The sequence below is a fragment of the Pithys albifrons genome, chromosome 4, assembly GCF_047495875.1.
Source record: "Pithys albifrons albifrons isolate INPA30051 chromosome 4, PitAlb_v1, whole genome shotgun sequence".
Classification (NCBI taxonomy): domain Eukaryota; kingdom Metazoa; phylum Chordata; class Aves; order Passeriformes; family Thamnophilidae; genus Pithys; species Pithys albifrons.
Genome location: NC_092461.1, coordinates 92852113 through 92868277, shown reverse-complemented (window position 1 = coordinate 92868277; position 16165 = coordinate 92852113). Strand labels below are relative to the sequence as shown.

The window sequence follows — 16165 nt, the reverse complement described above, 5'->3', positions numbered from 1 at the left end:
TGTTTATACAGAATCACAGAATATTCCAAGTTGGAAGGGAGTCAGAAGGATCATTGAGTCCCACTCCTAAGTTAATGGCCCATACAGAGGATTGAATCCATGATGTTGTTATGAGCACCCAGTTTTAACCAGACGGGCTAATCTTGAATTGCTCATTTTTCTGAGTGGAAGCTATAATGATGGTTTTAACAATATACATTTTTAGGAAATAATTGTTTTAAACTCAGTCTTTATTTTTTATTTCATTACATAGCTCTTTGATACATAATATATAAATACCTAAGATGTTTAGGCATTAAATCCACATGAATTATATTGCTAAATTTTTCTGCAAATCTAGAAGTAAGTCTAACAAACAAAATAGGAAACAGAAGTATAATCAGGAAGGTGAAAACAAAGGTTAAAAATAATCACTTAAAATGATTTTTATATGCTATTAAAAGTGCAGATTTTTAAAATCTTTATAGAAAAATCTGTTTGGGCTACAAAATTTCTAGTTAATTACTACTTGATGATATTTTATGAGCAACTCACCTACTTGCTTGCTGTATCTGCTTGACTAAATGCATTACTAATGTAGTGAAATAAGCCCAGGGTTAAGACTGCTTAGCTTTAATCCTGACTCTAAGGATGCCCTGTCTGGCCTTTTTCTGGTTTGAGCTTTCTGTCTGTTTTGTTTTATGGATGAATGAAAGATTCATAGCCGGAGAACTGGCCATTAGGAGCAATTATCACTTGCTATATACTGCTTGCATAACTCAAGATTTCCTGACGCTGTGCATGTATGTTTCCAAAACAGTGGGATCCAGGATTTCATAAATAAAACATTAGACAATAACTTCAACTGAAGGAAATAGGAAGGAGTTAAAGATGAAGGTAGTATTTCCTAGGGCAAAGCAGATTTTAAACTCTAATTACAAGAGTAAAAGCTGTGGTAATTCAAATCCTTACAAAGGTAACATATTTTCCTTCCTTGATTCTTTCTTTTCTGGCAGCTTCTGCTCAAGAATAATTTTTTATCTGGCCTGACATTTTCTTCCATACTTGAACTGCAATTCTTAATCTCAGCGTTTTTGTCTTTATACAATGAAATGGTAGCCTGCAAGTGGATGAAATTCATGAAAAAGGCTTTGCTCATTCATTATTTATAAGCTTCTATTGTGATTTATTTTTTTTTAATTGGAAACTTTTGACTTGTGTTGGTTATTGCTGATATATGATAAGGATAACTGAAAAGCTTCTCAGTCCTGTCTGACAAGGCTATATTATGAAAGTTAAGATTGCATTAATTTGCTAAAACTTTCTACATGATCCACAACATGAAATGTTTCTGTATTTATTCTGAAGGGAATTAGCTTTCATGACATTTAGTTTCATTCAGCATTGTAAAGACATTTGAAACAGGATTTCCAGCTTTTGTAATAGTTATTTTATGAAACAGCTTTCAAAAGAAGTGAGAGAGGCAGGGCAGGTTAGAAGAGACTTTGCAGGCAATTTGCACAGGGTTTACTGAAATAGGGGAAGTGTTCTCAGACTTGGCATTAATTTGCAGTCTCCAGCTTAGGATTTTCACTGCTTGTGTTTGGCCCATCGTTTTTCCTGTGACTTGCTCTCTTAACTCTCTTGGTCACAGGATTGCTGTCACTCAGTGCAGCACATGAGCTATTCAGGAGCCTTCACAGTAGGCAGTAGAAGGAATGAGAAAGAAGACCTAAGACCCTTCAGTGACAAATGATTGCTAGGTGACTGACAGTGTAAACTGTTAAAGCAAAGCATTCACTCACTAAACGGGAAGGTGAGCAGAAGTTAAACTGGAGGAAGACAAGCCTCACTACATTATAATGTAATATTTCTGAGTACCCTTTTACCCTGTCTCTGGACTGAACCTATCAATGACTTGCCAATAGCTTGTGAGTAGTGAGCTTTCAGATAGGCTAGATGTGTCTTTGCAAGTGTGGGTAGTTGTGCAGTGGAATGATTTCTGATTCATGTCTAGGAGATTGATTTGAAATTTGAGATTAAAATCTTTCCAAATTTCAGTGTCATTCTCTTCCTAAGGATCTTTAAGCATTTCAGGTTTCTATGGACCATGCTTAGTTTTACCTGTTGGCAACCACTTGGGCATTTTCCAAAACTCTTCTGAGATATGATGGGTAGCTGTTCCCCATAGCTGCCAGCAGACCTGTTGAGCTGTGATGCACGGATGAGAAACAATGCACAGGGAATTAATGGTTCTGTTGTAGGACAAAGTTTAATAATATTGGTTCCTGAGATAAGCTGCTAAGAGCTGAATTTACAGCAAGATTTTCTAATATGCTAAGCATCTAATCACTCAGACTGAATTAGGATGGTTAAGCAAGAGGGGCAGTTGACAAAAAGTGGGAGAAAGCATTGTTAAACTGAGGTCAGTGAAAGGTTTTAAGGGAGGGGAGAGGTAGGAGGAGCTATATAAAAACTTTTTGAAAAGCTTTTCAAGGAGAAAGAATCATGGAGGCAGCACCTTATGCGGGACTTTTTTCTCAGAACAAAATGCAAGGTATTTTGTGTGCTTTTAGCAATATATTATGCTATTTTTCTGCTGCTTCTCAAATGAGAATAGCCTGTGTCCTTTAGATGAGAAACCTTTGTGACCCTCAGTTATCTGGAGAATAGTCTATGGTAAGTTTGTTAAATTTAGTTTAAAATTTATATTCATTGGAAAATGGATAGACATTACTTGCACTGTTTCTCTTGGTAGTTTACATGGAATTCTAAGTTTATGAAGAGCTACAGTGACATAACAAAGTGTTGCTAGTACTGTACAAACTATGGCAAGCTATTTGGAGCCTCGAAGTTCTTATTTTTCATTTGCAGCCATGTGGTTTGGGCACTGCAGTGGTGTTAGGGCAGACGTTAATTTGGCTTTGTTGTGGTGGCATAGACATAGTTTTTACATTGGTAAAAGCAACCAGACATATAGGAGTTCATGAATGTATTCATATATCAATATACATCTCTTCTAAATGGTAGGATACTTTGTTGTTTCAGAGTGCCCTTACTATTATAAGCATAAATTATACAGCACCAGTATATATACTTGTGTAAACATTTTTGTCTTGGCTTAACTACGTCACTACTAGAGTTATTTGTCCAGTTGCAGTCATACTGGCATAATTGAGAGTGCTTTAGATGTGACAAAGACTTAGCATCATTGAAAGCTAGCCAGTATTGTCTGCATAGAGGAAAATGAAGGAAATACATTTGTCCCATCTCTTATGCATTGCAAGTGCTTTCTCTCATCCTTAAACATCTCTCATTAGAAACTATCTTCATGAGGTGTGAATTAAGTACAGTTACAAAAATGCGGTAGAAATGGAAGTTATGGCATGTAGTGAAAGGGACTGAAGCTAAGCATAATCTTAATGTGGAAATTTTCAGTGTAAGTGAATAACAGTCATACTGGCAATCATAATACTGCTGTTTATATTGCTAAGTTTGTTTTACTCAGCTAATATCTGTTGCAGGATGGGTTTTTTGCAAGAACATGTAACTACCTGATATGCCATTGAGAATCTCCTGTAGTAACTCTGTGAAATGTGAACCAATTAATTGAGTGGTAATATGTCAATTTGTCTGGAACTGCTTAAAGTGGGCTATAAAATTGTGTAATAAAATATGTGGAATAAAACATTTAAATATACCTTTAAGAGTAGCTCAATTCTTTGTTGGCAGAAGGCTTTCATCTTGGCCATATAAGAAATATTTTCTCAGCCAATTAATTGAAAGCAAGGATTAGTTGTTTATAATTCTGTGAGATAGGCATGAATTTCAGTCACATATTTCTGGACCAGTTTTCTCTGTGTTGGTTAGTTTTCTTAGTGTTTTGCTCCTGTGTGAAAGAAGAGCTGCAGGTTCCAGTTCTGAAATTTCATTGCTCCTGTCTTGGTATCAACAAACATTATCTCACAAAATCAGTATATTTCCCCCCATATTTTTCTTCTGCATTTTAACATGAGCTGAGGGATTTCAATACAATTTCTCTATCATGAGTGTGGAAACTTCTAGTCAAAAATGATGAAAGCACTACAGAAAGAAGCCAAAATCATATTCTGAGTATTGTGCAAAATCACTTTGTTGGTGTGTTTCTTTGGAGAAGTTCTACTTTCTTCCCTGGTTTTGTTGTTGAACACTCAGAGGTTTTGACAGATATAAGCTACATTATACCAACAGTATACTACCTTCAATAATTCAGAATTTCCAAAGGAAACTGGAGAGAATGGCTTATCAAAATGTAGAGCCTGCAGTCCCATCCTCAGCTATGTTTACCTATGCAAGACAGCAGAGAACCATAGTGCTGTTTCCTTGTTTCCTTTATTTAATATTTGCAGATGACTTTCTCACTGATCAGCACCTGTGCTTGGGGATCTGAAAAACCAAGAGCTGTGGTTGTTTACTCCTTGTGCCCCTGTAATCACACTATGAAACGGATAATATATCCTTCCTATCAATAAAAATGTGGTTTGTTTCCCTCATAGACTAATGCCCATAGTTGTTTAAGATATCAAATATCTTTATGGATTTTCTTGACTTCAGTAAAGCTTGGCATGTGCTCTGTGAATTGTCCTTTCCTGTTTGTAAGGGACAAGGCATTCATAATGTGGTTCTCTGGTACTAACTGTTGGGTATTTACCCCACAGTCTTGGGTTTCTAAGTCAAAAAAGTCTTGGTCTTTAGGCTGGCATGGAAGTTTGTTTCTCCAGCTACCAATCTCCATTCCTACAAAGGCTGGTTCCTGGTTCCCAGACTAGCTAGTTGTAGGCTGCCTCATCAGGCGGATTGAGTGTTACTTCATCTGCAAATATATAAATAAATGATGAAAAGGAATGACATTGTATGTCATATGAAGTTATCAGAAAAAATCTTTCTCAATTGCAGTACTTTAATCAGACCACAGATTTACACTGTCTTTTGTGAATGCTTCTCCACCTGTTACATGCTTCTCACATCTAATCTAGTCCCAGTAAACTCTCCATACAGAAATGTTTGTGGAGCAATTACTCTTTTCCCTTCTATGTTCATCAGAGCTATCTGGCTTTAGCCTGTTGCTGTAGGTGCATGTCTTCCCTGTTTAGTACCAGTAGATGCTGTGGACTATCTGGCATCTAATGTGCACACTGTGTATTTATATACATCCCAATGTTTGTCTCTCTTCTCTTTAGATTGTGTTTTGATGTTTTACATCCACAGGTAAAAGCTATCATGATACAAATGGAAGTGAATCAGTTCTTGTTTTAGCATTAACCATTTTAGCTTTTAGATGACTGTTGGGAATATTTTATTGTTTAAGACTGTCAGGAATTTGTTCATGTCTCTATTTCACAGAGAATTTCCTGCTGGTGACAGAAATTATAGAATTATATTCACTTCTATGTGATGCCATGTGGATGGGCTTTGTGAAACTGCTGCTGGAGGCCAGGGAATTGTGTTTTTATTCCAAACTAGTGTTAGGAAAATTAGTCTTCAGAACTACAAACTCCAGCTTTTTATGTGGGTGTAGGCAATGCCTAGGTCTTTCTGCCAGATTTGCAGCTCCCGCTACAATTCTGTGTAGACAATTTTAACAACAAAAATTGTGGTTTATGTAAGTAAAACTTTTTCCGCCTGTGAGCTCTCAGATTAGTATTAGTCAGCCTGTAGATTTTACTAAAATGGAACTAGCTGCTCCATTCAGCAGAGCTGAAGAGGCAAAATCACTTTGAGAAAGAAAGGAGAAAAGGTTAATATGGAGCTGTTGGGTAAAATACAGTCTTTTCAAATTTGTTGTCTAGTTCAAGATCAGCAGTTCCCCAAATCAGTGTCACAAATAGGGTCAGGAGCTCTGAATTTAAATGTAAATTGCCTTGTGCATGCCCAGACATAGAGGCCTGAAAGGAAATTTTGTTTCTGTTGAGCTAGCTCATCAAAGAAAACTTGAGGCAATGTGCCCGTGGTTTAAAAGTCTGATCAAAATGTAAATGTTTTAGTGTAAAAGAGATAATTCAGTAAGTTCTTCCACTTCTAAGCCATACCAAAACCCCAACAGAAATAGCAGAAATGCATTCATGTCAGATGTTACCAGAAGGGTGGGACAAATGCATGTCAAAGTTACAGCTACAGTGGCCAAGGCAGCAGACAAACAAATGAAATTCCCCTATCTGCATACTGTGTTTGGTTAGGTGCAAGAAGGCCATATTTGTGACGATAGTCCCAAAATAGCAGATGGAACTAACTGTAAAATTTTATCTCAAGTGCATGTTGGCTTTAATTATATAACACAGTAAGTTTTGCAGTTGGGGTACTAATGAGTTGTTAATTCCCAGTCAGAGTAAGAGATTTGATTCCCAGCATATCTGCTAACTAGCCAGTCTGCTCCATACTGGCTGGAGCCTGCTGCTGTGAGTCTCCTGGGAAATACTTCACTAAGCAAGATGTCCTAGTTGTTTAAATGGGAGGGAATGTGTGATTCAGCCCTGTTTGTTCTCCCAGCAAAACTGTCCTGCATAGTGTGAGCCAGTAAGAAACTGTGATCTTTAAGCTGGAGATGTCTGTGCCCAAAACCAGTTTCCTGATTATGTAAATGAGTTCTTAAAAATACTTTGCATTTCTTTCAAGAATCAGAAATATTTCTTTTAATGATGTTAGCTGTCTGGCATTCTGATTTAATAATTCGTGCCCTATTCTTTCATATTTCTTTCCCTTTTGACATACTGTCAAAAAAGAAGACAAAATCAGTTAAATAATTGAGAACATGTGAACTGCCATAAACCATCGCTCTTGTTTGTTTCTCTGCAGAGCGAGAGGAAGTAAAGGTGGGAGAATACAATGCTGTGGCTGATGAGTTGGAAATAATCAACAACAGCATCAGATTCCAAGGTAGGAGAGAAAACTGAAAAGTGGTACAGGAGTGACATGGGTAGCTGGGTGTAGTTTGTGAGACTGTGTGCTCTTAGAGAACTGGTTTAGGATTTTTAATATCCAAAAGCTATGGCACTTGGTAAAGAGAAAAGAAACTGCGCTATACTTAAAAAACAGGAGAATTCTACAAAAAGATGTGATTTTTGGATATTGTGTACTTGATTTTTATTCCAGTGACAGGGCAAATTGAAATTTGTATGTGTACACAAAAATGTCTTTGATATTTCAACAAGCAGATATTTCATCTCCACCAATGAGTAATATTCTAATTTAATCATCATTTCCCACTCCTCCAGTTCATCTCACCTGAGGGATGCTCTCATATGCTGTGTTTTCAAATACAAGAAGGAGGTGGTTTTAATTTGGAAGGTGTCTGTTAGGTAGTTAGAAAATAGGATTTCAAAGTATGAAGGCTAACTTAAACATGGCCCATGTAAAAAAGGGCCAGAGAGGGTATTCAGTTTAGCATCACTCCCAAGGTCCACAGCAGGCATATAGTCTTTGTTGCTGTATCTTCTTATCATTTTTTATTACCCATTGCTCCAAAGATAACATGGGACTTTGTCTGCCCTCACAGCAGTTGGAGTGCAGACATACCCATAGTTTTTAGAGTATATGGCCATGGCCACATGTGAGCTGAAATCAGTTTTCAGGATGTCTTCTGTTGCATATAGGCATACACTTTATTTTCAAAGCTAATGTTTAAGCTCTGCTATGGTGCAGTTCAGTAAAATAAAGTCAACTTTGTCAGTTCTGCATGGTTTTCCCCTAGGAGTGGTGAGTTGGATGAGTATCAAGCTGCTGTACTCTGCTATACCTTCCTCTAGTGTCCCAACACCCAAGGTTTGCATGAGCATGGGTGGAGTTTCACTGCAGCGATCTAATTCATGACTGCTTGTCCATCTGGTGGACATTTCCACCTTTCCTTTTGGTATCCTTTGCTGGACTTAAAAGAGCACAGCTGCAAGAACTTCTCATATCTGTCTGGAAACGAAGGGTGCAGAATCTGTCCCAGTTACCAGAGTCTGGGACCCAGCAGATTATTTTTGCTGCAAGGAGAAACTAATGATATAGTTGAATACTGAATCAATACCAATAATTTCCAGATAATACATGCAGGATGAATCAAGAAACAGGAGACAGGCTTTGTTCATAACTCTTAGCCTTTATGATTGGAAAAAAAAGTCTTTGTACAGTCTTTTTTTCAGGACAAGACTGCCAAGTCTTGCTCTAACTGCATCTGAAGGTGTTCTTTCCACCCATTACCTGTCCTATGCTTGTCTTAAGATGTATTATGTGAATTTTCTCCTTTTACCCACCTTAACTTTTCATTGAGACAGTTGTATATTCAGTATGGAGGACATTGTTGTAACATCTTCCAAGCAGTACAAAAACCCTAGAAACTTCAAGTCCTGTTTAAACCACTGTGTAAAATTCCACAGCAACAGGAAGCAACAGGATTAAGACCAGTGCACAAAAAAGAAAATACATTTTGTAGACTCATTGTTTGTTTATATTTAATAAATGGAAACCATCACTGTACTCTCTATAGTTTAGAAAAAGCAGAATGGGGTTTTATTCTTTAGTGTTAGATCTTTTAAGTCAGGTATGTGCTTTATTGTGGTTTTGGCTTGTTACTTGTCTAGTTTTGTAAATTGCCGTGGACTGTAAATGGATGCTTTGTGGAGGGCAAAAGAAAAGATGAAAATCTCAGGTGGTTTTCTCCAATAGCAAAACAGCAAATGGTCCCTTCACTGCCTCTTTATTGTGATCACCTAAAGGAAATTTTTTTCTGAAATCCTGAGCATAAAGACAAAAGGATAACAAGTTTCATGGTCTGAATTATTTCAACGTAACTGGTATGGGTAAAGCTATTTTACTGTATAAATCCTTCAATATTCTTTCAGGTGCAAAGCAGAAGACTGGGCGATATTAGCTATGGCAGTTACTTACAACTCTGTGATCTGTGGGTCTGCAGAGCTCTGTTTCTGTGGGTCCGCTGGGAAGTGGAGCTACTTGGCCCCGGGCAGTCACCCTGGCAACCCGCAGAGAGCTGATGCCAAAGGACAGGCTCAGGCAGTGTAGAGCACACAAACCCATTTCTGAAGGAAGACGGTGATGTAAAGGGCCTTTTTCAAATCCCCTGCACGAAGGAAAAATTAGTAAGCAGGTGGAGTGGACTGTGGGAAGCAGAGGAGGCTGAGCTTTTTTGCAGTTGTCAGAAAGTGATTCTGCTCATTAAACTGAGAAGCTTTTAATTAGTGGGAACTGACTGTGGATCAAGAACATGGCTTTCAATATAGTTTTTAAGTTCAGACATTTAAGTCCACATCTGCAGGGATTTGCAAAGTGGATCTGTCCCTATAAACTTTTGCTATCCATTTTTCCATACTGTTGCATTCTGTAGAATATTGAGAGCATCAAAAGTCCTGCCTCTCCTCCTCCCATGGGCTTTTCCCACATTGCCCACATCCCAAGACCCCATTTCAGCACCCTGGGCTGTCAGTCCCTGCCCCAGTAATGCTACACCAGGGCTGGACTCTAGGGAGGCCATTTGAATTTTCCCTGGTAATGGTCGTATGCACAGAAGGGATGCTTTATGTTTTCCACTCATTGCTCTGTCACTTGTTTCAGAAAAGCAATAATCTCATGGTAAAATTTATGGTCATAGTATGCATTTTAGTGTTTATTTACACTTTAAAATGAGGCTAGTTAGCATGTGGGGTTCTGTATCAGTGTTTTGTTGTGTTTTTTCTTCCAAAGAGGATATTTACCTGCTCCAGAAATACAAACCCCCATGTCAATCTATGTGACTAACATATGTCTGTCAAAGTCAATGATTTCGTCAGGTACTGATATAGTTCACAGTTGGTAAATGTACTAAATTAAGGTATGGTACTTACGTGAGGCGAGGTTTCTTACAGAAATTCTACATATGGTTGATCTTTAGCCTTTTTTAACTCATGTAATTCTAGGGCTTGAGCCTCCAAAGGACAAAACAATTATACAAGAGGAGCTGCGCAAAATCTCTCTGCCTCTCTACAGCATCCTGTCTGCGCTCACCATCCTAGGAATGATAATGGCCAGTGCTTTCTTGTTCTTTAACATCAAAAACAGAAATCAGAAGTAAGACACTCATGTTACTTCTATCACTCATTCTTTTGTATTAAAATGCCATGTTTGTAGAACATATATATATATCATCTATGTGTATATGTAAGGAAAATATTAAAACTGTGGAAAGATGATATTTTAGAACTATTTAATTGAAATCACTCTGTAATATATGAAACATACTCTATTTAAGTTCTTTTATACTGTCTAAAAGTGTCATTTTTAATTTATGTTTGACTGCTAATAATATTAAACCTTGCTAATTAATACATCAGTAAAACAAGAGGTCTTTTTATTAAACATTCAAAAACCTAAAGCAATTCCAGACAATGCTAGACTTTATAAAACAGCAAGTACTGTGCATGCTTATAGATTTCATGGAGTTCTACAAGAAGGTTTCTCTGTTTGCCTGGTTACAAAAGATCTCTTCTTTATTGCTCTAATAGCCTAGCAGTAATCTTTTCCTCTTAATGCACTATCACCTTTTGTCCATAGACTAATAAAGATGTCCAGTCCCTACATGAACAACCTTATTATCCTTGGAGGGATGCTTTCTTATGCATCTATTTTTCTTTTTGGTCTTGATGGATCCTTTGTCTCCGAAAAGACATTTGAGACACTTTGCACAGTAAGTAATTTCATACATTGTTGAAAATAGTCTTACAGGAAGCTCTGTGTACAAACAGAAAAGTTCAGTACTTCAGTGTTTTATTCCATTTAATCCCTGCTTCTCTTATTTCTTTTGTGAGATATTTTCTGAGACCGAATTCTGAAATGTGCAAAAGCTTTATTGTTGTTGTTGTTGTTGGTAGTAGTAGTAGTAGTAGTAGTAGTAGTATTGAAAGCTTCAAATGCATTGGGATTTGACCTCAGACTGAATGGGGAGATGTACTTTCTTGTTTTAAAATCATATATATGAAGATGATTTACTAAAAGTTGTGTTCATAGCATGATGACTTGTGATACCTGAAAAGCTACTATGTTGTCTTTATAAATTTCATATTAATTTAAACTTCATGACTGCTGCTTGTCGAGATCTTTTTAGTCAGTCTTTTTGGCTGGATCTCCAAAGACTTACTACTACTATTTCCAGGCTACGCTATAAACTCACATAAGCTTAGATCCATATAGAATATATTCTGGTTAAATCAAAACATGCAACTCTGAAACCAAATTAAATATGTCTACCTGTGAACTTATAATGTCTTAATTGCTCACTGTAATATGCAGCTGGACTGACAGAGGCCATTTCAAAGAAAGGAAAAGGGAAAGAACTTCACTGCAAGGATACTTCCCCCAGAAACAGTACAAAGAGCATTTAATCCAGTACTTTCTTCTAAAAAATTCTAAGACTGTGCTTAGACCTGTTGCCTAAGAATATCAGACTTACTCAGGAGTTATCTTCACTATGGTTTTGATCCTTCAAGTCTCTAGGGAGTTGCAGTTCACAGTACCTTTTTTTCTCAGAAGTATGAATTTCTGATGTCATGACTGCAGACAGAGTATAATTCAAAGCATGAACGTTGGATGCCTAAAGCCGATTGATGCAGATACATCCCAATATGTCAACTGAAACCCTCCATACTGTCTAGAACCATTAAAGAAGTGAAATGCTGTGACACTTTTCAGTTATACCATTTCAAAACAGTGGAGATTCTTTAATACATGCCAAGATGGGCTAGAAGATACAGTGTAGGTGAATGTTCAGGATTTTCTATGAAAAGTGTTACCTTCCTTAGTTGGGCCTGGGCATAGCTGTATTATAGACTCTGAAACATTAGCAGCAAAAGAAAGGAGAAGGAAAGAATATCCAGTCTTCCTACAGCTAGAGCACTAATTTTCTGTACAGCTCGTAGAAAGGGGTGCCTCAAAGACTTGAAAAGGGTAATCCTGTTCACTTCTCCCAAACTAATATAGAACTTTATGAATACATAGAGGCCAGTAGGAAGTGGAAGATGCCATCATCCATTTTTTTATCCAGCAATTATGCCCTTTTTTGTTAAACAGCTTCTAGTGGAGCAGAGGTGCCATTAGGAAGCCAAATCTTTTTTCACCCTCCATTGCAGAAGAATCTAGTGGCAGGGCATGCACTTTTTAAGTCCTGATGTCTGCTCAGTCTTGAGAGGTTTGTATTCAGAGCTCCTGAGGTCATTGCCAGGCTGCAGGCCTCCTCTGGAAGTAGTCATGCACTGCTGAACAGAAGGAATGTGGGAACCAGAGGTATTTATCAGCATTGAACTGTTCTAGGGAACAGGTTTCCAAACAGATGTAGCTATATAAATCTAAATTTAAGTCCTTCTTTAAATGTGAAACAGCTCAGTCTTAACTCTGTAAAATGAACCAACATGCAAAATCCTGTGTCTCTGACCTAGAACATTTCTTATATCTGCTTTTTTCTCTTATTTGCCTCTCAAAATGTAACCACTACTCCCATATTCTAAATGCAAAAAAACCCAAAACTGTGGGCTGTCTTGTTCTCTCTTATCTTACATATCTCTTCCTTTTATTCTGATTTCTATCTGCCACAATATGTTCAGCCTGTTTGTCTGTCTGCCATAGAGTGATAGATCTGGACCGGCACTTGAATGGTGTAACTACTTGACTTAAGAGACCAATACAAGAAAAAGGTGAGGGAGACTGCTATGTCCTAAAGCCGAACTTGGATTAAGAAGTATCATCACATGCCTTAAACAGAGTTTCTGGATTTTTTATTTTTTTTCCACATAGTTAAAATGCTATAGAGCAGACTCTGTAAGATTTCTTCTCAATCTTGGCTTTCTAGGTTTTCATTCCAGTAGAGAAGCATTTTTGTGTTTTCTTGTGCATGGCTACTGATATACCTTATGAATGCCAGCTCTGTCAGCAATTAGTTCTACACTCATAGGTGCAGCAAACCCTTCAGAAGCCGCTAATCAGGATTTTTTTTCCTAACTTCCTGATCATTAAAACAATTCTTATGAAATTTCTTCCTCTGGTTCTAATTTTTTAAATGGGATAGCTTATGCTTCTCTTAGATATTATCTTTACATGGCTACCATTGACTGTAGCAATGCAGTTATCTTGTATCTAGAAAACTCTGAATTATCATGGGAAATTCAAAAATATGGGAGATAAACCCACTTTTCTGTTCAGTAACTCTTCTCTCTCTCCTCCGTTCCTTGAAACATCCACTAAGTTCCAGGTACAGCATATACATTTGGCTCCATGTCATGAAAATCCAGATTTCCATATGGGCCAGTGTGCTTAGTGGTTTCATAAGGACTGCTTACAGACACTGGTGCTTATAGGATCAGGCCAGTACAAATCTCTCTTCATTATCCATCTCCCTGGAAATGCATGGCTTTGATTACCCATTCTAGCCATATGAGAGATTAGTTTAAAATTCCCATTTTATGTAAGACCAGCTACAATGGAGAGTGATCATAAAAAAACATTGAGCCAAGTCATGTGGGTGTAACAACTACATCTCAGGCCCAAAGAAGAGCTGTGTCAATGAAGGGAGATTTTTTTTGGTAGGGAAGTAAAGATTTTGAGTCAACTTTTATAAGCCCATGCAATGCTATAAAGCTGTCATTAGTGTTATCCCCTCTCTAAGCCAAGTAATCACCCTTTTTGTCTTCTGTATTTCTAAAGCAATAGGAGTTCACCACGGTAGCAGCATACGCACTGTAGCGAGTGTGCCTAATTAGATATGTTGTATATGGTCTCTGTTTAAGTTTCTGACACTTTTTGACAACAGTTATGGGAGGAGGTCCTTAAAGCTACTGTGTTTACTAAGGTGTCCCTGCTCATGGCAGGGGAACTGGAACTAGGTGATCTTTAAGCTATCTTAAAACCCAGGGCATTCTATGATCCTATTATCCTACACTCAAAAATTCAGGAAAAATGGTCTCCAAATTTGTAGGTATTGCACTCAACTCTATTGGGTGTGTTTCCTCCCTAGTGCAATGTTCATAGCACTGTTTGGAGAGTGAAATACATTGCAACCTCTGGTATTTTTTACAGGTTTTTTTCAATCTACTTTTACATATGACATGTGCTTAATGCTGTGATATTCCAAGGACACTGAAACATGATCCAAAATTACATCTGTGATACTTGAAAGTTTCAAAGGATTTATTTGAAAAGTTGTAGTACCATTTCCCACCCTGTAAGGCAGTTGTAGGAGGATATGGTATGTAAGTCATTGTGCTGAAACATAGAAACAAGTGTTAAATGTATTGGAGAATCAGCAAGCACTTTTAGCATATAGTCAAATAATTTGCTGAATAGGGGTATTATATTAGTCTTTGAAATTATATAACATTGACTCTGTGCTAGAGTGGGTAATTGGTTCCCAAACACACTCATTTTTATGTCGGTATGCCCATTTTCTATGGAAAAGTCAAGTATATTTAAATACATAATAATTGTGTGTACTTACAGTAAGAATTTGTAATAGCAAATGTAGGATTATTTAGTTCCATTTCAGAATTAGAGATTATTTTAAAACTCCAATTATATGGAATTAAAGTGGTCCAGAGCAGTGAGTTCTCAGAAGGTGGTCAGTGTATTAAGAAAAAGTAATACAACATTTCATTAAATGCATATGTATGCTAAAGTACAAAGTGCTTCAAATATGAGAGAGAAAGAATAAGAATGATTTATCTTTGTTTTTAATCTCAGAATTACCATGGTATCATAGCAAAATAAAAAGGAAATTAGAAATAAGGGTGTGAAACGAGAAGTGATGCCAACTGGAAAAATGCAAGCAAGTGGAAATAAAATTGAAAGCATTCATTATAAGGAAGAGAGAGACTCAAAATTAGCAATGCCAGTGACATATCCTGTGAATAGAGTTTAAGCTGACATACAAAATAGAGATACTTAAAATAGAGAGAATATTAGATATGATCATAACATTTAGACTTTTGTAATACATTCCACTGAGAATTTCATGTTTTACATTTAGGATAAGTAATGTCTTTGCAAGTTAGAACTGCTATGAAATGAAAGACTACTACAGCCCTGAGGAGAACCATAGTCTGTTATGCATCTTCCTCAAATAGGTAAATCTAATCAGTAGGTTGGGGATGAAGACTGATATAAGTACTCCACATTACAGTAAAATGCCCATAGTCTCCACAAAGAAAGGTCTGGTGCATTAGGTAGTAGTAGACTGAACAGCTGTGCTTCTCCTCTGTCTTGGTAGTTCTGATCTGTAGCAGCACTTCCAACTAGGGAGTGTTCTGCAGTGGGTAATTGAAATGATAGGAAGGGGTGAATGGTTTGTTTTGAATAATTCAGTATAGGATTCATGCTGAACTAGGAGATCTCTATGCTGGAGATAGAAACTACATTCCAATCTCCTTTACACTCCAGAGTTCTGCAAAGGTGTTATATAAAAGATAAGAGGTTATAAGTCTTTCACGCAGACACTAAAATGAAGCATGCTCTATATTGTTTATCTCATTAATTATCATAGTTTATAAGAGTTGCCAAAGCCAGGCAGATGTTTTGTGATTCCTGATGATCTCACTGAGCCTGTTCAGTGTTCTGACTTGGATAAACTAAATAGGGAACATGAAGATTTTTGCACATCTTTGGTGTTCAGTGGTGTCTTCATCCATCCCAAGATGTACTCAGGCTCTCAGATTTCAATTGTTTGCTCTCAGCCATGATGGAGGCATTTGGAAGCAGACTGTACAGAAAGACAAAACCAAACACTGGAGTGGGATGACAGGCAGAAAGAAAGAAGGCGAGAGTATAAAGATACCACTTTGTCAGACCACTGACAAAGTCCAGCTACCTACTGCAGTGTGTCTCTGACTATCCAGAATTTTTGTTTTCCTCAGTCAAACATCTTGAGACCATGTACATTCATGGCAACAGTAGATGTCACAGACCTTATCTTCTCAAAGGGGTACATTAAAATGTGACCTTTAAATGTATCCAGATATTCAGAAGCACTTACTAGTTTTCAACTAGTATAGTTCTTAATTATGGATCACAAAAACTTTTGACTCTGTGTCTTATAACAATGTGAAAGGCAGGTTTTGTTCTTTTTTACTGATTTTTCATAGTCTTACATCTGACACACTGAGAGAACAGCTAGACAGGGTGGAACTTCATAGTCCAC

At 37.3% G+C, this 16165-nt stretch overlaps 1 protein-coding gene across 2 annotated transcripts in view; it reads left to right on the top strand.

Moving 5' to 3' along the window:
- GABBR2 (gamma-aminobutyric acid type B receptor subunit 2) overlaps nucleotides 1–16165 on the top strand; it is a 482477-nt gene that overhangs the window by 308653 nt on the left and 157659 nt on the right. For both annotated transcript variants that reach the window (XM_071555005.1, XM_071555006.1), the window contains exons 9-11: nucleotides 6811–6891; nucleotides 9909–10059; nucleotides 10543–10675. In XM_071555005.1, the coding sequence (XP_071411106.1) occupies nucleotides 6811–6891; nucleotides 9909–10059; nucleotides 10543–10675 (365 nt within the window). The remainder of the gene's footprint in view (nucleotides 1–6810; nucleotides 6892–9908; nucleotides 10060–10542; nucleotides 10676–16165) is intronic.